At 47.5% G+C, this 21,374-nt stretch overlaps 1 protein-coding gene across 7 annotated transcripts in view; it reads right to left on the bottom strand.

Moving 5' to 3' along the window:
* Il16 (interleukin 16) overlaps window positions 1–20,465 on the bottom strand; it is a 93,855-nt gene extending 73,390 nt beyond the window's left edge. Inside the window, exons 1-2 of one of the 7 annotated variants that reach the window (XM_040729106.1) lie at window positions 9,871–10,063; window positions 6,482–6,561 (exon numbers count right to left, since the gene is read on the bottom strand). Coding sequence is in view for 3 of the 7 variants with exons in the window: in XM_040729096.1 (XP_040585030.1) it covers window positions 6,482–6,686 (205 nt within the window). In the remaining 4 variants the exon portion in view is untranslated. Of the gene's footprint in view, window positions 1–614; window positions 632–6,481; window positions 6,823–9,870; window positions 10,064–12,907; window positions 13,143–20,016 lie in introns of those variants that run through there. The other 6 variants (XM_040729104.1, XM_040729111.1, XM_040729105.1 and 3 more) reach the window with 6 other exon arrangements.
* Window positions 20,466–21,374: the final 909 nt, after the last annotated feature.

The following is a 21,374-nucleotide window of genomic DNA, read 5'->3' as shown; positions in this document are numbered from 1 at the left end:
ATTCCTTGTCTGGGAACTCTAGCTGCATGCAGGACTTCAGCCAGATGAGGGTCAGATTCCTTGGTGGAAACTACTCGTCCCGTGAGGGTTCCCAGAATGTGTCCACTGAGTACTGTCAGCTGTAAAAAGCAAGCTCTTCTACGGGAGTGGCCATTTCTAAGGCTGGGCTCTCCTGAGAGAGGGCCGGGACCATGGGATGAAAGGGAGGAAGCAGAGAGGCAAGGCCTTCATCCTCCATCTGAGAGCAATGACTGGCCCACAGGAACCCAGTCACCCCAGAAAATGTGAAAGGGAAGGCGTGCAAGAGTGGAAATGGAGAGCTGGGCGTCTGTGGAAGGGACCTCCCTCTAGGCCTGGCACCAAGAGAGATGGAGGCCAGAGGCAGGAGAGAGAATAATTGAAAACACAGCATGGCAAGTCACACGGCTCAGCTTAGCGTTGGTAATTGTGCTCAGGACATTGGAACCAGCTATTGCTCTCTCATGGAACCAAATGTCACGGTGCTGGGGGGCCAGCTCTGCCAACCTCCTCCTCAGCACTCTCTGAAAGTTTAAACCAATAACTGTGCTCTTATAAGGGCCCCCAGATCCCAGGGTTCCTTGCCAGTGTCTTACCAGGTTTCCTCTGTCCCTCGCGGGTTCTGCGCAAGGCTGCCCTGAGGTTTCCTACACATAGAAGGGCTTCACCATGACACTCCTCAGAAGACCTCCTGCCTTCCCAGCCCAGAGAATGTCAAAGGACCAGAAAACTGCTCTCCCAAGTCCTGGTCAGTGTCCCTCCAAACACTGGAAGAGGATTGGCTCTCTATGCCAGGCCTCCCACAGAATGAAGGTGCTATACCGGGGTCACCTCATCCTGGACATTACCTGGAAAAGAGGGCTGGGGACTGCTGTCTTCACAGTTGCTCAGGACAACTGACCACAGTTAAACTGTCATCTACATGGAGTGCTGTGCCAAGGGACAGGACAGGGCTACAAGCCAGTGGACACTTGCTTCCTTTAGAGGCCTTGAAGAAAATTCTAGACCACGTACAGCCTATGGAGCAAGGTCTGTAAGTCTTCCTTCTCTCTACTCTGCAGTCCCTTACCCCCTCTCTCTTCTTTCCTCCCTTTCTTCCCCATTACCCATTTGCCTGCTCTCCGCTTCCTTCCTTCCTCCATTCCTCCCCTCTCCCTCCTTCTCCTCCTAATTCGCCTACAGCTAGTGTGCTGAACAAAGCCGACACTGAGGAACAGCCTTACATTTCGATCCGGAACATCATTTGCTGACTGGAGGATTGGAGAGGATCTTAAATCACCATGTGGCGAAAGAGAAATGCTTTGATAAATGTGTTTGGAGTTTCTGCATTCTCCCACAGTGTCCTATTTCAAAGGCAGTTTTGAAGTCTGGCCATTCCAGCCCAGGGGGTATATTTTTTGGTCTTGAACTGAAAAGTGATTCAGAGATAAGCAATGAAGGGAAGAGGTGAATGTCCCTTCTCCTACCCAAAGAAGATCTTTAACAGAATTCATGGGACCCACCGCTGAGTCTGACCCTCTGTGCCTGTATATATTGTACACAGGATCAAGAAGACAGATATCATCTCTGAGCTTTAGGATCCCCACTAGTGAAGCAGGCTGTATTGGAGTATTCTGGAGTATTCTATTGTCATTTATCTTCCTCTACTGTATTACATCCCCTAGGAGACTGACTGTACTGCCTGGGGCTTGGCACAAAGCAGGGACTGAGCATATAGTGGACCAATAGCTGAAGAGCATCTCAGAGGCCCCTCCCACTGACACCTGAACCAACACAGGAAAACTATCCCACTTAGAACCAGTGGGATAAGACATGAGACTGACTAGAAGCCACATGAGCTGACCTTTTTGGCCTTAAGAGCCATCTACAAAAGACATTTTGGACTCTAGAAAGTACCTAAGAGGCCAGTATGAATATCTCACACAGGTGCTAAGTATTTGGCATCCTGGTAGGTGATTCTAAGTCATCAAGGCACAGGCAGAGCTGGGGCACCTTTACATACAATGTTACTCAAGTCGAGGGCACAAGGCCAGGTGGGGCAGGGATTCCTCTTGAGGAAGTGGTATAAGGAGGCTCAAGGAAAACATGCAATTAATTTTAAGAGGAATCTAGGAAAACTCCAGCAAGCATATTTATCCACTGATAGTCTGGAGGGGCTAGCTAAGAAGTGGTGCTTTGACATTCCAACTTCCAGGCTCACAGCAGAAATGTCGCTACAGAATGATTTGAGTGACCATCTACAGAAAGCCACATGGCATCTCCACACAGCACACTTGTAGTCAGAGAAATGACAAGAGAGGTTATGAATAGAACACCAAAGGCTTGACTCTGGGTTAACCTTATCCAGTGGTGGGTCTGACACTTACCTCTGCACTGTTAAGCAAGACATGTCTTGTGTGGATTAGTTCCCCATGAACTGGAGGTGGTTATGCTAACCACTGGATGGTCTGAGGGAAATAATTCACACAAGGACTTAAACTGCTCAGTAAATTGTATGCATATACACGCATGCACACACACACACACACACACATTCAAAATAGGATAGACGAAAGCCTGGATAAGAATGGTCCACCTCACTTGGCCATCTAAATTAACAAGAAAGAGAGAACTAGGCATGGTGGCACACACATTTAATCTAAGCACTCAGGAGGCAGAGGCAGGCTTACCTCTGTGAACTTGTGGCCAGCCTGGTCTATATAGTGTGTTCCAGGCCAGTCAGAGCTACACAGAGAGGTTGTTTCTAGAAAGAAAGGAAGAAAGAAAGAAAGAAAGAAAGAAAGAAAGAAAGAAAGAAAGAAAGAAAGAAAGAAAGGAAGGAAGGAAGGAAGGAAGGAAGGAAGGAAGGAAGAAAAACTTGATGGAAGATGTCTTTCTGTATGCTGTGAATATATGTTTCTCTTATTGGTTGAATAATAAAACTGTTTTGCACAATGGGCAGGCAGAATGTAGCCAGGCAGGAAGTATAGGCAGAGCTACCAGACTAGGAGAATTCTGGGAAGAGGAATGTAAAGAGTAAGCTGCCAGAGAAATGCCATGTAGCTGCCAAGGAAGTAAGAGACCCAGGCAGCACTGGTAAGCCAAGACCACATGGAGATACTCAGATTAATGGAAGGGTTAATTATTAAGAGAGAGATAGCCAATAAAAGCCTGAGACATCAGTCAAACAGTTTATAATTAATATAAACTTCTGTGTGTTCATTTGGAACTAAACAGCTTCGGGACCAGGCGAGACAGAAACTTCCATCCACAGAAACTAAGAGAGAAACAACATTATAAGAAAGAAAGAAAAGGATAAATGAGAAAATATAAATAACTGTAAGCAATCTAAAGGTATATCAATGGGAAACCTTACTAAATAGGTAATGGTGCATTATGTAGGATACTACACAGCCAACAATAGGAGTGGAATTGATCTATATGTTTAAACATGGTGGAAGTCTTGAAAAGCTAAGAAATATCATAAAAGAATTATATAAACTTAGTGTTTATTTACAAAAAAACCCTTACTGAAAGTGATTACTAGTTTGCTACATCTAATTTTTAACCATCTGGTACTGACTTGAAGGCTTTATCCCCACTAACTAGCTCTCATAGTGCTAGAAGCTTCTGTACATTCTGCTGGAGGAGAAACGAAACAATCAGTATCACATGTCTTTGAGCCCTACAGGGTAAAATAAACCCAGCAAGACACCCCCACTGATGCAACAGTGGTTATTCGAGTGACCAAACATTTTTCTGATGGGATCTAAGTCCCTTTACAAAAGATGGAACTTATACTTGGCACTGTTATCAGAGCCAAGAACCTATGGCTAGACAGGTCACAGGCCCTATGGGAGAACCTACATTATTATTCCATGAAATGCACATGGTGTTAAACCAGCTCCCAATGGCTTATAATTATATCCACAAATCACTGCTCTATCAGTCTCATCAGAGAAGGTTCTTCTTGCAATAGATGATTAACACAGAGACCCACAACTGGTCAATGTGTAGAAAATGAAAAACTGTAGAACACTCAGGCCTCCATCAATAGGACACCTACATCACCCCCCACCATTCATCATAATGGAAAGCGGGTAGAAAGATTGTAAGTGCCGGAAGCCATGGATGTCGACAACAAAATAGTGTTTTTCAGATATAGTATGGCAAATGCACATATGAACTCAAAGTGGTTGTGACAGCATGCACAGGACTTTTATAGGTTCAAACCATCCAAAATCCAAGCATGGATGGGGGCAGTGGGCAGGAACTTCACTCTCACCCGAAGATCTATTCATAACTCATAGTTCCAGGAAGAGGGAGAGGGAGAGTCAGTTTGCTTTAAGGAGGTCATCTACACTCCAGGGGATGACTCCATAGTCAAGATTATTGGAGCAACACAAATTGGATTAAATGGGTTTTTTAAGACTCAAAATAAGTGTGTAGGAAGGTAAGAATGGGTTGGGGAGGAATTTGGTGGTAGGGAGTGAATGTGGTCAAAATATGGTACGTACGATAGTCTCAAAGAACTACTAAATACTATATAAAGAATTTTTGAAATGTCTCGAACATTGGTTAAAGTAAAAAAAAATTGATGGAATTAAGATGAATAGGAAGACATAGCAACTGCTCCAGTTTCTGAATACAGCAGTTAGTTGACTTTTGTCACCTGTCTTCTGTCTTTGTCACTATTACTTAAATCTAAAAAATCTCCTCTGACTCCTTTGTCCATAGTCTAGGAATCTTGAATGTCAAGTGTCTTATTGTTGTTACCTAACTGGTTAGTTACTTTGTTTTCCATTTTTTAGGTGGGCTCACAAACCTAGGCAGGTGTTGAGTCACAGTCCCAACCCTCTTACATCATTTCTCAGAAGGTCAGTAATTGAAGCTTTGGCCTTCAGCTTAAACTCCATTCTTGTCAAGAATGCCGTGGCTATTGTCAACTAATTTTCAATTTTATATCTTTTAGTTTCTTGATTTTTTATTAGAAAATTCTAGCTTAATTGTTTTGTAGCCATGGGGATGTATCTGGGCATGTGTTTTTTATTTGTTGGCATGTGTTAAAGTTGACTTTGTACGATGGCATATGAGATGAGTAAGTGTTCTAAGTGTTCTTTGAACTATCATTTGCACAGAAAGAGGCTGACAGCTCGTATGGTCTGCCATTCTCCATTCTCTCTCTCTCTCTCTCTCTCTCTCTCTCTCTCTCTCTCTCTCTCTCTCTCTCTCTCTCTCTCTCTCTCTCTCTCTCTCTCTCTCTCTCTTCCTCGTGAACACATACAGACATACTTCATTATCTAATTTTGACAATTATTTCAATGCTGGGAAAAACATACTGCCCAGATATCGCCTATGCAATAAATATGGCAACCCCCCAGCCTCCTTCAGCAACTGCTGTGACCCTTCCTGCTCTTGTGTGGTTTGACTGGAAGTAGCAACAGCCACCCTTGGAGGATGAGGAGAAAAGAGGAAGGGCAGACATGTGAGACTGGACCAGCCACTGACCTCTGACCCTTGCTGTCGCTCAAGGATCTACTCACCCAGTGAGGCAAACCTCTGTCCCATTGAGGTCCTAGAATACTGCTTGCTTTTTAAGCTTTTATGATCTGAATCAAAGTTTGAATTTACATTTTAATGCCATGAAATATACTATTAGCCACAATAAGATACACAGGTAAGCAAGTGATTATGAATTAATAAATAAACTTATTAACTAAAACAAAACTTCATCACATAACACCCTTACTGTGGTAGAAAAAAAACCACTAGAAAGTTCATGAAATACATGACTGTGAAAGAGAGATGCCACAGTGGTAAAGCACTTGCCCTTCAAGGATAAAGACCAGAGCTTCGAACCTGAGCACCCAAAGGAATGCACAGTGGGTGTGGCAGCCTGCCTATAAACTCGGGGAAGTTGAGCCAAGGGATTCCCCAGGGCAAGCCAGCTCACTACACTAGTCAAATTGATCAGTGAAAGTCCTGCTCAGTGAGCGATCAGGAAGATACCCACACCAACTTCTGAGCCTCACATACATACACAGGAGCACACACATACACAGGCAGCCACCCACATGCTGGGAGCATACACACACGCATACACACACTACACACATACACATGCAAAAAAGATTGATTTTGTGAAGGATCTTCTACGTTTGTTTACCCCGTTCTTTTTATATGTAAAAGGGAATTTCTCAACATCTGTATTGATTTCCAATCTACTTGAAAGTTATATTAGAAAACAACAAGCCTGAAGCTTCCTTTGATGTTTCCAGGTGGTTCCTGTGGGATATGTGCTTGGAGTTCTCATTTCACTGGATTCCCTGAGTCTCTATGTGCCCTTGGGTGTCACGGCACTGGCTGATGTGCAAGGATCATGATTTCAATAGACCCTTTTCTGTCACCTTTTGGGCTCAAAGTTCCCTGTTGAGCTTTTTCCTATGCTGAGGCGAGATTGAGAAAAGGACCCAGAGTTACTCACGGTTAGCCTGGCCAGGTAAGAGATGCCATGAGCAGAAGAGAGGAGGTGCCGGTCCCTGACATCCCAGCAGCGGGGAACGCCTGTGGATATGCCAAAGTGCATATTGGTGGTGACCCCCTCTAGTAGGCAGAGCCGGGCAGCCACATCCTAGCTGCTGCACCTGTCCCTTACAGAGGTACTTCTGGCCCCACGGTGCAAGCCCCATGAAGATCCTTATTCTGCATGGGTCCTGACATCTGGCTCACAGTGCAGGGAGCTAGCAGCCTAGGAGCTGCTTCTGTGGCATCCACTTCTCTCCTCCAGCGCCGCATGTAGCAGGCACCACAGCTCCCGATTCTCTGCCTTCCCCTCCCCAGGCAGCGTGCTCACGCACAAGCTGCGCTCAGCAACCCCATCTGCTCTGTGCTCTTTCGGGCAGGGACCTCTTCGTGTTTCTGGCAGACACCGGGCAACCTTGTCTAATTACAAGACTGACACGGACGGGCCCTAATTTCAGCAGAGATCCAAAGGAAGAACTTGGAGTTCATTGCTGATGCTGATTCCAAGCTGCCTCCCAAACAGAACCGTGGGGGCTCTTAGAGCCATTTGTTTATTTTCACCGTCTTGGGTTTTTGTTACCCATGTACCGGAGTGTGTGGCTGCCAAGAGTGAGCTGCGTTGTTAGATGAAGACCATCTCACATACAGAAATGGATTGCCAGGCTAATAGGCAGTGCAGACACACACACAAAAAATCCCTCTCCTAATAAAGTGTGTGTGTGGTGTGTGTATGGTGTGGGGTGTGTGTGTGTGTGTGTGTGTTCTGCAATATGCACACGCTCAAGAGATGTATGCATGGATGTACTCCCCTGTGCATGCACCCTTGGAGGTCAACACAGATGTCTTTCTTCCATTGCTAGCAACCTTACTTTCTAACCTGAAGCTTGCAGTCTCGGATAGGTTGGCTGGCCAGCAAGCCCCAGGATCTGCCTATCTCACTCAGCCTGCCCAGTGCAAAGCTTATAGACGCAAGATGCTGACCCCACTTTTATGTGAGTACTGGGGATCTGAACTCAGGTCCTTGTGCTTGGGTAGAAAGCACTTTAACCACTGCAGCGTCTTTCCAGTCTCTAATATCAAGGTTGGTATTCATCCACACAATAGTCAGTTTCTAACTGACTGTTAGACACATGGGACAAAGACATGGTCCCCTGCAGTCTACTGGGGACCGCAGACATAGATGGACACTATTCCTAGTGTAGGTATTTCTACAGCAGAGGCTTGAGTTATGACTGATGTGACTCTTTGAAGCATCTCACCAAAGACCTACCCATGCACAGAGACTTGGGAGCTGAATGAGGGGTCAGAGACAGCATGGCCCTTTGGCATTTGGGTCAGACAAATCTCTCGGTGGCAGTGGAGCTTGGGGGAGTAGAAAAGAGGGGACAGGGGTGCAACTAAGGTTTAAGATGTTCCTTAGGAATATGAGCTCTGTGCTGTGAGAAAATTCAATTCAAAGTGTGCCCTACCTCCCCAAGTTCTCAGATTTCTCATGAGGGGATCCAGAAAACAGGAAGCAGAGAGCAGACAAGAAGGCAGATCCTTGGCTTTTGGTCTGATTTCTCCTAAAATAATCCTGCCTCAGTTCTTTGTATATGAGTATTCAGAAACTAATTCTAAGATGGTTTGTAAGTAATATTTAAAACCTCCAGTCGGTGGTGGTGTACGCCTTTAATCCTAGCACTCAGGAGGCAGAGGCAGGTGGGTCTCTGTGAGTTCAAGGCCAGCCTGGTCTACAATTCGAGATCCAGGACAGTCAGGGCTATAGAGAAACCCTGTCTCAAAAATAAAAACAAACAAACAAACAAACAAAATCCTCCAAGGAATTGTAATCCAGTAGAGTGTTTTAAGTGTGTGTGTGTGTGTGTGTGTGTGTGTGTGTGTGTGTGTGTGTGTGTAAGCATGCAAGCATGCACATGGGGAGACAACTTGGTGGATTTGGCTCTCTCCTTCCACCATCACTGGGGTTCCAGCTATTGAGGTCACTAGGCTTGTATGAGAAGTGCCTTTACTCCCAGCCATCTTGCCAGTGAATGCTGTTCTGTTCTGTTCTGTTTTCACTCTGGGCATAGATAACCAGTTTGTGTTTGTTGAGGTGTGTCTTGGGACAGTAATGAGCATGATGCCTGGAGTCAGAGGCTACAGTTGAGGCCCAGAAGGCACCCCTGAGTGAACCCCACCATTCAGGTGGAGTCACACCATGTGACCTCATGGACAATGTGTGAAAAGAAGTGAGCACAGTGTCTGGGGCTGGAAGAATGCCTAAGAAGGAGTAAGGCAGTAAGGAGTAAGTGACTAGCCAGAGCTTCTACTTCCCTCCCACAGGGCATTCTGGAAGCTCCTGGGCAAAACCTCCAAGGAAGAACTGACCACTGTGTAACTGCAAGGCAGAGAGGAGGACAAAGAAAGCAGAGGTCTGGTGTCCGTCTTCCAGGGAGCCGACTAAATAAGGACAGGAACTACAGAGAGTGGTCCCCCCAGCTGCTTCTGGAAGCTCCAACATGACTTCAGCTGGCTCCTGGGATGCAGCCTCTATCTTTGGGTAGCTCAGCCACAAAGGGACAGTTTTCCCAAATAAGAGCAGATGGAGAATGCCACCCTGTGGCTCCAGGACACCTGCTTCTCTTCTCCTTCCCTCATGTTTGTCACCAGAGTCCCCAACAATAGGAGGCCATCACATTAAGAGCTGGAGGATGCCAGGCGTTGGTGGCGCACGCCTTTAATCCCAGCACTCGGGAGGCAAAGGCAGGCGGATCTCTGTGAGTTCGAGGTCAGCCTGGTCCACAGAGTGAGTTCCAGGACAGCCTCCAAAACAATACAGAGAAACCCTGTCTCGAAAACCCAAAAAAAAAAAAAAAGAGCTGGAGGATGGGACTAGCACCTCTGGGAAGGCTCCAGAGCAGGAATTGGTCAAAAGCCAAGGGCAGGAGCCTGCAAGCATGGTAAATTCTCTTCTAACCATCAGAGCCATCAGATGTATACAGTCATGGTTACCCACCTGGCCAGGTCAACAGGAAAGCATCCTTCAGGTACCCAAGGCCTTTTTGCCTCCCTTGTACTTTCTATTTCCACACCCCAGCAATGAGGCCGAGTCCAAATTGGGAGCCAGAAACCCCAAAACCCACGACCACAGCATCCAATCATCCACCATGACTAGAAAAGCCCCATCTTGCAACATGGTGACATTGGGACTTCTGCACGAATAACTCTCTCCACTGAGCCTTCCCTGACAGCCTCCAAACAGGACATTACATCCTAGCAACCAAATCACTCCCCATTCAGGAGCATCCGTTTTCTCCTACGGGAAATGCTCACTGACTCCACACACTGATTGAGGGACCAGTCACTCACCTGGACCTCTTGGTGCAGCCCTTCAGGATGTCTCCACCTTTGCCTCTCTCTCCAGTTGCAGGGACCAGAGCACCAGCGATCGGCACTGTCAGGCTACCAGGCCTGGGTTGGAATAAGTGGGGAATACTCCTCCCTCACACTGAGGCCAGCCCCGAGTCCCATCCCGGCTCAGGGGAATGGCACGCCCTGTCAGATGCTACCTTCACCACCTGCTCTGGACAGGTGACGCTGGGTTAGTGAGTCCAACCTGGCACAGATTTGTGCGAACACTCCCTCCCAGCCAGAGCCATCTGACTTCTCCACATGAGAGGCTTGGTCCAAACAGAGGGAAGTCAGGGATGAGAACTGAACCTCAGAACAAAGTCTACCATCTGGGCTGGCAGGAGCACCCAGGCGGTGGCCCTTTCCAAAGCACAGCGAGACTCCTGCTCTGTCCCTGAGTGTCCCTGACATTCACAGGCAGCAGTGGTAAGATTAGAGAGACAGGAGGGTTACAGACAAGGGTTTGGCACCTCCCAGGAGTTTTCCATAAATGCCATTGCACAGCCATGCACCTGACACCCCAACTACTCAGGAGACTGAGGCAGGAGAATCACAAGTTCGAGGCTAGCATAGGCAACTAAGCAAGACTGTCTCAACACAAAATTTGGACAAGGAATGGTAGTTCAGTGGCCATGCACTTGCCTAGCATGTGAAAGCCTTTGAGTAAGATTCCAGGCACTGAAAAAAAAAAAAAATATATATATATATATATATTACCACACCATCCTGCTGGCAACCCAAGTACTATCATAACCGTGTCACAAAGTCTCCACTCAAAAATTCAATGTATACTTACTCACTTGGTGTTGTGCTTGGTGACCTTCAGTCACAGTTAAACATTGGATCAGCAAGGTCAAGAAACTTTCTCCAAGGTCACGGCTAGCAAATTACCACATGGGGGCTCTAAACAAAGTGCTCCTCACTCCACCACCCAGCCCCCTCTCCCGTCTTTGTGTCACACTTTCCCTGACAGATTAGCTGACTGTAGGAATATTCTCGGGCCTCAGTCACATCCTTCAGAAGGAGTGGCCAGGTCTGTAGCAGCCATGGCTATGCCTCATGGTACTGAACATGCTCCATTTCCGACCAATGACTTAACTTCCATGAAGCACATTGAAAACCAGTCTTAAAGGACATGACCCTTCTGAGTGTTTATCATGTGACCAGCACACCTTTCCCTGTCATGTCCCTGATATCAAGGTGGCATCTGATGCAAGAGAACACCCCATATACTTCTCCTAAGTGTACCCTCTGGGAGCAACAGGCTGATTCTTATGTGACCTCTCTGGCACGTTTTTCTGATGCTCTATCAAATGTTCCGGGTCCCTACGCGTTAACAAGGGTGTGGGAGAAAGTGCAGGGTGCCCTTGGCATTCCATGCAAGACTGTGGAGGTGCATCCACAGCTGGGCAACCAGGGTGGTCACAAGACAAGTCCTGGGGCTTTCTGAACACAAAGCTGCCTTTGTCAGCAGGCATGGGGACAGTCCCCGATTGTGGGACTGAGTCTGGAGGAAGGTGCGGGAATTTCTGAAGTACGTGGGATGGGGGCATTGGTCAGCACTGCCTGCTCTATGCACCAATAGCCTTTCTTGAAGTATCCAAACAGTGTAACTGGGACCCAAACAGGCATTATTTATTGTGGCTACTTCCCTCTGGCAGAAAGTTTGAGGAACCTGTACCCCGGACCTGAGGAGGCTCCTGGGTGCCCCTTGCATCAGAGCCGAACCCTCCCCATCCTCTGGACTGAGTCCAGCTTTTTCCTTTCCCTCTATTTTCAAGTAATCGTTCTCTCTATCTCTGTCTCTGTCTCTCTCTCTCTCTGTCTCTCTCTCTCTCTGTCTGTCTGTCTCTGTCTCTCTCTCTGTCTCTCTCTCTCTGTCTGTCTGTCTCTGTCTCTCCCTCTCTCTCAAGAAAAACTCATTCCCAAGTATAGCCGGGACTCTGACTGACCCTACACAGTCTGTGCCCCAAGTTGGAAACTCCATCACATCTAGGACATCAGGCCTTCTGAAGGAGAGGCCCCTCCTTGTCTGCTCAGCAGTCCTCAGATCTCATGACTGCCCAAAGGAAGCAAAGAAGAAGCTGGAAGAGCTTGGCCTTGCTTAGAACTCAGGAACTGAGTTCTGTGAGCTCAGACTCCCGTGCTTGGTCTAAGAAGGGAAATCAGAAACTCCAAGCGGAAAGTGGGGGGGTATGCTAACAGGCCCAGGAATGTGTAATGATGGAGAAACCTGCATCCCTGTGCTTCTTACCATTATTCCTTACCCTGGGAACCTCTTGCCCACTGAATCCACAGTCACCTTGGCCTTTGAATTAGTTCTCAAACAAATCAAGCTTATGTTGCCACAGCTGTTCCTCTCCCAAGAAAGCTCCCCTTCCAGTTTCTTTGGAGGCTGGCTCTATCCTGAATACAGCCTGTCCTGTCCACTCAATCTCAGTGACCACCCCCCACAAGCTCTCCACTATGTTACCCTTATTTATTTCCTTTGGGGAACCTGCCACCATTGGGGGGTGACCTGTTAGCCTATTTGAGTCCATGTGGATTGTCCGTCTATCCCATCTAGAATACAATCCCCTAGGCGGGGACCTCATCTGCTTTGTTCACCGCAGGGTCCCCCAAACACACCAGGCCCACATAAGGGTTCCATAAACATTTACAGAATGAGTCAACACATAGCTGAGCAAATAAATAAATGACTGGTGTCTCGTAATGGGCTTTCCACATTTGTTTGTACTTTACGGTTTACAAAGAACCCTTACAGACATTTCCTTCATCTAGCTCATATGATTAGACTCAGGTTAAATAGCACTTTAAAAACATACACTTCACTCCTGGCCCCTCAAGGCCTCAGGCCAGGGAAACAGGGGAGTGTATTCTCCTCAAGGGAACAGAATTTAGTTATGAGACCTTATTTCAGAGCTACAAGACAAAGGAAGTCACTGAAAGTGCAGAACCTGAGTGACGGGGACAGTTTCCCCTGCACAGAACTTACTGAGGCTCAGCTGTAATCCGGAGAAAGGCCAATCCGGTGTCTGTGGCTCAGTTGCCTTTGGAAAGTGCTGCAGTTCCCACCCTTTCCCTTAGGAGGACCCAGCAGGATGCAGAGGCCAGATGTGAGCCCAGCATCCTCTGGAGGGCTGAAAAAGTGCACTTTGGAGAGCTGAGGTTTCTGCCTACCCCACCGTCACCATCTGGTAGGCAGGTTTGGAAATGGTTAACCCAAAGCTGGAGGGAGTGGTCCCAGCCTGGGTGGTGCTATTTTAAGGACAAGACTGGGGTGGTTTGCTAAGCACCAGCACCCTGCCAGCCTCTCCACCTGGAAAAAGAATGGAAAGTCAGTTCTCACTGGCTGACATACAGGGCAGCCCCACCCATCAGAGCCCTGGCAATAACTGGGACACTACTGGGTCCTGCTGGCTCCAAACTAGGGGGAGGAAGCCAAATCCCCCCTCATCTTTTCTGGCTTTTTAAGGGTGTCAGAGGTGTTCCGAGGGGTGGGGTTTGGGTCCCGCAGTGCCATTTCAGACTGGGAAAGATAGAATCCGAGGAGGAGGACTGTGCCTAGTCATGCCAGGCAGTAACTGGCCTCACTCTCTCTGCCCACACAACTATCTGAGGAACGCTGCCTCCTGCCTCGTATCAGAAAGCAACATTTTAAAGATGAAGAAATCCTTTCTTTTCCTCATCCGTTATTGTCTTGGTATGACTGACTTGGTATATAAAAATGTTAACTCTCTGCCAAGGTCATAGGCTCGTCTCCTACAAATGTGCCTTACTTCTCCCGCCTCCCAGGGGCGGTACAGCACACCCCTTTGGCAGAAAGACTAGCCAGCTACTGCTTCCCAGCAAAGTTGTATGTTTTTCGAGTTTTGCCCCTGTCACCTCCACCCGGAAGCCCTCCACGACATAGCCTCCCAATTACATCGCTGGATTTAGGGTTGCCCTCCCACCCTCTCAAAGCACCCCATGCCTGTCTTTCGTTTGTGTATCTGCCTTACACAATAATTGAGATTTCCCCATGCCAGGGACTGTGGCTCACGTCTCCCTCTACGGTCTTGGAACCCAGCACAGGGCTGGCACAAAGTGCGTGCTAAGTAGTTGTTGGAGAGAGGAACAAGAGGAGGAAGAAGGGGAGAGGAAAAGGCAAGGAGAAGGGAGGACAGAGAAGCAGGAGACAGGGATGCTGAGGTCAGACCCGTACACATGGACGCAAGACAGACAAATAGGAGGCTAAGCTGGCATTAGGCTGGGCACATGTGCTCACACCCTGGCAAGAGAAGGCAGAACGGGCAGGGAATGGAGCCCTGGCCCTGGAGTCCAGCAACCTATGTCCTCAGCTCTGCTGCTCAATGGCTGCTGTGTGACCCACCACAAGCCATTCTCCTGTCTGAGTGCCAGATTCCCTTTTGCAAATGGGTGATTATAAAGCCTGAAGAATGTCTTGCCGCTTGACATACTGGCAGCCCAAATGCCAGCTTTGCTTCCTAGACCCCATGTACTACAGCACCCCATTTGCTCTCCAAAGAGGGAAGGAGGGACCAGCAGGGCACAGCAGTCACAGCCCCCTGTAACTGGACCCTCTCCCTCTCTGTCGCAACATCGCTCAGACAGCTGAAAGCTTGTCCCCCAACACTGCCTGTAGCCTGCTCTCGGCTGCTCTGAGTGTAGTTTCCAGTAAAAGCAAATCTTTGCTGCCAGAGATGGGGCTGGGGCCAGGCTCGGTTGCATCAAGAAGCACAGGGCAGCCTCAGGGAGGCAGATGAACACGTGCTGACTGCCCAACATCCATCGGGGCCCCCAGGAGGCCCTGGGAAAGACATGGACATACTTAGAGCCTCTATGCAGTTCTTTCATTATCCCTGATCTGCTCCCATGGTCCACCTGCTCCATCTTCCCTGCCCCAGCTGGCTCCTCTCATCCTACTACCTGACTAAAAGCTGCAACCCTCGTCCACTCTTAGTGACAGTCTGGATTAGTCTCTGTATAACTTCCCTTTAACCCCTTGAGTGGAGAGTTACCTCCCTCTTGGATCTGCCCCATGCTGCAGAATCTGATTTCCACTGGTACCCACTGTGAGGCATGTCCACCAATCACGGGTGAGGATTCTGTCTTCATAGCTAAGAGATGCTGAAGCAGACACTACACTTTACTTTAAAAAGCCTTTAAATTCAATGGCATGTTATATGGCCCCCAAGCAATTTGATAGTACATACAAGAGACTTCTGGTGTGTTGACTTTGGGGGGGACAGGGGAGGCAAGGGTCTCATGTAACCCAAGCTATCTTCAAATTCACAATGTAGCCAAGAATGACAATAGACTTATCTTTCTCCCTTCACCCTCCAAGTGTCAGGATTATAGTTTCGCACCACTATGCCTGCTTTAGGGAGTCCTAGGGATCGAACCTAGAGCCTTGTACATGCTAGAGAGGCACTCTACCAACTGATCCACATCTCCAGCCCAGTGTTCCCTATCACTGTGTCTCACACCAGTACCCTACACTTTGTCTTAAGATTTGTGTGTTTGGGGGTTGGAGAGGTGGCTCAGTAGTTAAGAGCACTGGCAGCTCCCAATTGTCTGTAACTCCAGTTTCAGGGCATCTGGCACCTTTCCATTGACACACATGCAGGCAAAACACCAATGCACATAAAAACAAATCAATGTTTTTAAAGGTTTGTGTATTTTACTGTCTGTATATTGACAAATGTTGTGGTAGTTGTATACATCCTGAGGTTTAGTGATACCTGACACATACGCAAATGCATCAAAAAGATGGAGCATGGAAGAAGATGACTAAGAGATTGGTAGATACAGTGACAGAAAGATGGTAAAATCGAATGTGGCTAATGGATACAGGCACAGTTAGTGTGGTGACTTGAATGAGAATGGCCCCATAGACTAGTAGATTTGGTCACCAGGGAGTAGCACTGTTTGAAAGGATTAGGAGGTGTAGACTTGTTGGAGGAAGTGTGACACATGGGCTTTGAGAGTTCAAAAACCCATGCTGTGCCCAGCCCATCTCTCTCAGCAACAGCCAAAGCACCCACCTGCCTACAAGCTGCCATGTTCCCCACCATGATGATAATGGAATAAACCCCCGGAACTGTAAGGCAACCCCAATTAAATGTTTTCTCTTATAAGAGTTGCCATGGGTGTGGTGTCTCTTCATAGCAACAGAACACTGACTAAATAGTTAGTACAGTGGTTTCTACTTCTTTGTGCGCTTGAAACCCTTCGTATATGACTTATTTATTTTTATTTTGCTTGAAACCCTTTTTAATGCTGCTTTGGAAAACACAAAATTGAAAGCAAACTGAAGCATCAATATAGAAAATAGTAAAATAGCCCCTGGCACAGACTATTTTAGTCCATCAAGGTTAGGGTTCTATTACTTTAGGGATAAGGAGTTATCCGGACCAACTGTCAAGTGGAAACACCTGTGGGAAATCTCTACACTGTGTGCACATGTGTGTTCATGTATGTGTGCATGTGTGCATTTGTGTGAGTGTGTGCCCCATATGTGTGTGCATGTCCACATGTGTGCATGTGTGCACACATGTGTGTGCATGCTCACACACGTGTGTGAATATTGTTTTCCAGCCATAGTGTGGTATACTAATACATGATTTTGAATACATGGAGCACACTGACTAGTATCCAAACCTTAGTCCTACCCCATATCGTTTGCTAAAAGTGCCTGCATTTACCTCACTTGTCAAACAGAAACACGTACACTGCTGTGTCATGGTGGGGAAGATAAGGTAAGCTCTGCTCAGGGAGGTCCTGACAAGTCATTTCTGCTGAACATACTCCAGAGGAAGAAGAGGGAGTTGACCTTACAAAGGGTGTTCCAGAAGGCACAGGGAGGACTCATAATAATATGCATACTTGGGACCAGGGACAAAAACAGTTGGCTGATGGCAGGGAGAATCTTGCTCCACTAGCAAAACCATCCTCGTATATAGTGGCTTGGTTCAGTGGGGAGGTCTCAGGCCACTGTCTTTCCTTGGTCCAACACCACTGAGTACCCTTTGCCTAGGTCCTACACTTCCACCCTTGCCCTGACCCGTGTGGTGATGTTGGGTGCTGTTTACTAAGACTATCTAGCCCTAGCTGGCCTTGAACTCACTTTGTAGTCCAGCCTGTCCTCAAACTCAGCAATCTTCCTGCCTCTGTCTCCCGACTGCTGGGATTACAGGTGTACACCACACCTATTTAAAACAGTATGGCACGAGTTGGTCTCAAGCTCTTGGTGCTCCCACCTCATCATCTTAAGCAAATTGCCTACTGGCAATGCACCACCCCACCCCAACAGACCTGCCCCTGACTTAAACCCACACACCCTGAAAAAAATAAAAGCTCAACAAGACTTTCTCCCAGAAGCCCATTCTGACCCGACACATTAGGTTGGTTTCCCCAACGAGGGCCCCTTGAATCCTCCTCCTTCGTGTGCTTTGAGCCTGCTGTTTATTTAATATGTACCGTTAGCTCTCTAGCACCCAGCACAGTGCCTGGAGCACACAATGCTCTAGACAAGTAATGTACTGTAAATGAATCCCAAGTGTTTAAGAAAGTAATTTCACTCTCCGTGTATTGAAAAGTAAATTGAAAAGAGGGCATGGATTAGAACAAAGCGTAATGACACACATATGAAATGCATAATAAAACCCATTGTGTTTTATGCTAACTTTCAAAGTTAATAAAAATTAAACTTTGCATATGTAAGAAAGCCTGAAATCCAATGCATTTCTCTCATGAAAACTGCAATAGGAACTTTTTCCTGATAATTTATGTTCAACTTGTTCCTGCTTATTTTAAACAATATTATTCTAAATTTATACTTTGTTTACCATACCAACCAGTTTAATTCAACATACCTACTATTTTCTGGTTTTGCTAATACAACTTTCAATGCGTAAGTATTTCTAAATAATATAAGCTAAAATGCAATGAAGTGAAAATTACAAATGGTATCCACAAAAAAAAGGAAAGAAAACCAGAAAATAAAGAGGTCAGGGGAGGAGACATGAAGCAAACCCCACCACATCCACACTTGTCCCAAGAAACATTATAACGCTCTGAACTATTGAAGCCAGCATCATGTCTCTTGCAGCTGAACTCCTTCCCTGGAGCAGGGAAAGTCAATAGTAGAAGTCTCCAGTCCCAGCCCCTCCTGCTGCCAGCCTTATGCAGAACTGGTGTTTGCCTTGCAAGCCGACACCCTGCTGGCAGCTGCTCCATGCACAGGGATCCTGTGAGAGTCTGGGTTCTGAATTTCTAGCAGAAGAAATTAAGACACCTGAGTCATATGACTGGACAGACACAGGCAACCAGCATGGTCACATTAGCAGTAATCTACACTTGGAAAATGGTACCGCTGGAATGGTTCCTGGGGTCATCTCTAGTCTGTCTCCTATCTAACCATTTTGTTGTCAGGGATTCTGAGTCCTGAGATGGACAAGGACTTATTCAAGATCACGATGCTTTGTAAGAATTCAACTGGACAGGTGGCCATATTGCTAATGGATAAATAATCAATCTTGTGGATAAGTAATCTCATAAAAAGAGCAGGCACTCAGTCAGGTTTAGTGAGTAGCTGTCACTCAGAGAAGCTCCTTAACCTATGTCTACAACATTGCTCCCACAACCAACACAAAAGTTACTTGGGACAGACGGCAACTGACCTCTTCTAGCATTTCCCAAAGCCCCAAGGCTGCCTTGTCCATGATGATGGTCCAGCCTCAGGGGCAGCCCCATGCAGTGACTGATAACTGTAAGGGTACCAAGCTCAATAGGAGCAGCCAGACCAAACAGAGCCAATGCTGAAACTCCATCCCTGTCTTCTGCCTGCCCTGCTGTGTCCTGTACCCTCTTCAGGGAACGTCCCACTCTCACAGCTCTGCCTCAGTCTGTTGCCAGGGAAACCTCACTGAAGGAGATACAGTCAGAGACAGAAAGTGGATAAAAGCTGAGAAGATGGCTCTACCCAGCACCAGGTACTGCCTAAGTAGCAGGTCAGCGCTTGCTGGGACAGATTCCCCTAGGGGAAAAGACACATCCCCTCGGTCTTTTAAAAAACAAAAAACAAGAGGTATTTGAATGGAAGCCTGCTCCCTCCTCCAGAGGAAATCACCACTGCTGATTACCCCAGACCCCGGGTATCTGTGACAGTTGCTGGGCCACCTAGGAGAACTCCTGAGACTTGACATGGTCATCAAGTTATACCCATGCCCTTCAGGACATTCACAGACTTCAGCTCTGTCATTATTTCTCTCACCCTGTGAGACACGAATGGATTACCCCGGATCTTCAAGGAAGCCAGCTAGGTCCTCTTGGAGTCACAGACACCACACCCCAGGTCGGGTAGCGACCTGCCCCCCTTCTGCCTTCCCTCTGAATTCAGAGGTTTTCGTGGGAGCTAATCAAAAGCTGTCAAGAGTTTTGCCCATATCTTTCTGGAACTGGAAAAGTCAGGCTGTGCCTTTGACTTGCCTCACTCTTCTTTTTTAAAGGAAACCATGTGTATATTTCCTTTGCCAAAGTTAGAGTGGAACCCAAGGAGTTTCACCGGTTTTCACAGTTGGACAGAGGTATTAACCACGGCCGTCTAGTGCCTGTTTGTGTCTGTTTCCGGAGCACTCGCAGGGGGCTGTCATAAGAAATGACATCATCTCATGGGCTGTACCTGTAGGAAGCCACGGCCTCCAGTCAGGATGACCTAGACCCTCTGAGTCCCAACTTGGGAGGTCCCCATCTGTTCCACTGTCCTACCCCACTGCACAATCCCCTTAAATTCTGCTTCTGCTGTGGGGACCCTGACAGTTCCAGCATTGGACATGCATTGCCCGGCTCCTTCTTACCAGCAAGGGCCATAGAGGAAGCCAGGTGTGTTCACCCCTTAGGGAGAGACCCCGTGATATGCACTTCACCCCTCTGTCAGGTTCATGGAGGGTGAGAGCCCAGCCAGCCCCGGCAAGGACAAACAGACTCACAGCACACGTGTGCACCAAGTAAGAAAAACTCCTCTCCCACCCCTCCAGGAAGATTTCCAAAAAGATCAGGCCCTTTCAAGTCCCCAGAGACAGATGAAGAGGCTGCACTTACCGGCCTCCCTCCTGGGGAAGATGGTCCTCGGCAAACTCATGAGCAAGCGGGCAGTGAGGGCCAGCTACAGTCTCCCACAGACCGCGCACAAGAGGCAGGGGAATCCGCCGCTTCTCCGGCTCAGAGTCTTTGAATGGGAGTTACAACTACAAAGTGACTCTCTTCTTAGAACTGTTTTTCCTCGGCAGGGAGGGAGGAAGGGAAAAAAATCCCTTTCCCACTGCCAGAAAATCTTTAACGTTTCACAACGGTCGCTTCCAACTCCGGTCTCCGTGTGAAGCGAGTGTGTATTTCACTGGACTGGAGGGAGCCCTCAGATCCTGTGCCTCTTCCCGGACCACAGACAGAAATGCGAAAACCTCAGCCTTTCCCGTGGACTTGGAGAATGCTGTGAGAGGGCAGAACCCAGAGAGGTCCGACATATGGAAAATGTGCCCCACTGTTGGGGCCACCGAATCACTCCAGTCTCTGTGCCGCCCCTAATGTTTCCAGAGAGTTCTGCTGTGTTTATGTACTTGCATGGGACAAACACAACACCCCAAATCCTAGCCCCGCGTTACAGTGATTCATTTTCTCCCTCTCAGACAAACACAGCGCCTGTTCAATCCAAGTGGGAAACGCCTTTCATAAAGTGTGCTCAGGGTCTGGGCAGAGTGGCTGGTGGTGAATGAAGCCTGTGTCCCCAGAAGGGCAGAGGGGCTCTGGGGAAGGAGGAGGCTGACTTTAATCAAGACAAACAGAAGGATCTGGGCTCCTGCCCCATGTCTGGAAAAGGAGGGATCAAAGAGCAGGGGTTCCAGCGCACTGTTAAATGTCGTCAGCCTCCTCTGCCCAATTTCCCCTGCTTGCCTTCTTACACTGGGTAGTATTTTTGGACTTGGACGAGATGTACTGTTATTTTAAGTGACCAATTTGACTGCTGGCTTAAACGAACCATTGGATTTCTTCACTGAAAAGACAAAAGGGATACATAGTAACTGGGCGAACAGAATTAGAGGTGGTGGGGACAAACAAAACAGACTCTTTGGGTCAAACAGGACAAGGTGACACAGACCCTGGAGCAGCTCTTGAGGAACCTGTCAAGTGGCCTGCGTCTTCCCAGCATAGGCTCCTATGGTAGCTGTCCTGAGCTCTTTGAACCCGTGTCATTGTACTCAAGTGACACACCTATGCACACACAAATATACCTTAGATTGAGGCTTCTTAAAGTGTTTTTTTCTCATGATTCCTTTTCACCCAAGAAAAATTTACATGTCCTTGGGGGATACAGGTATTTAAAATAGATATCAAAATCAAACATTTCCCAACAAATTGTTAGTATTCAGGCACCTGTACTGACCTGTCCTTGGGGTTCTGAC

Source organism: Mesocricetus auratus, unplaced genomic scaffold (genome assembly GCF_017639785.1).
Source record: "Mesocricetus auratus isolate SY011 unplaced genomic scaffold, BCM_Maur_2.0 Super-Scaffold_4256, whole genome shotgun sequence".
Taxonomy (NCBI): Eukaryota; Metazoa; Chordata; class Mammalia; order Rodentia; family Cricetidae; genus Mesocricetus; species Mesocricetus auratus.
This window is presented reverse-complemented; position numbering and strand designations above follow the sequence as displayed.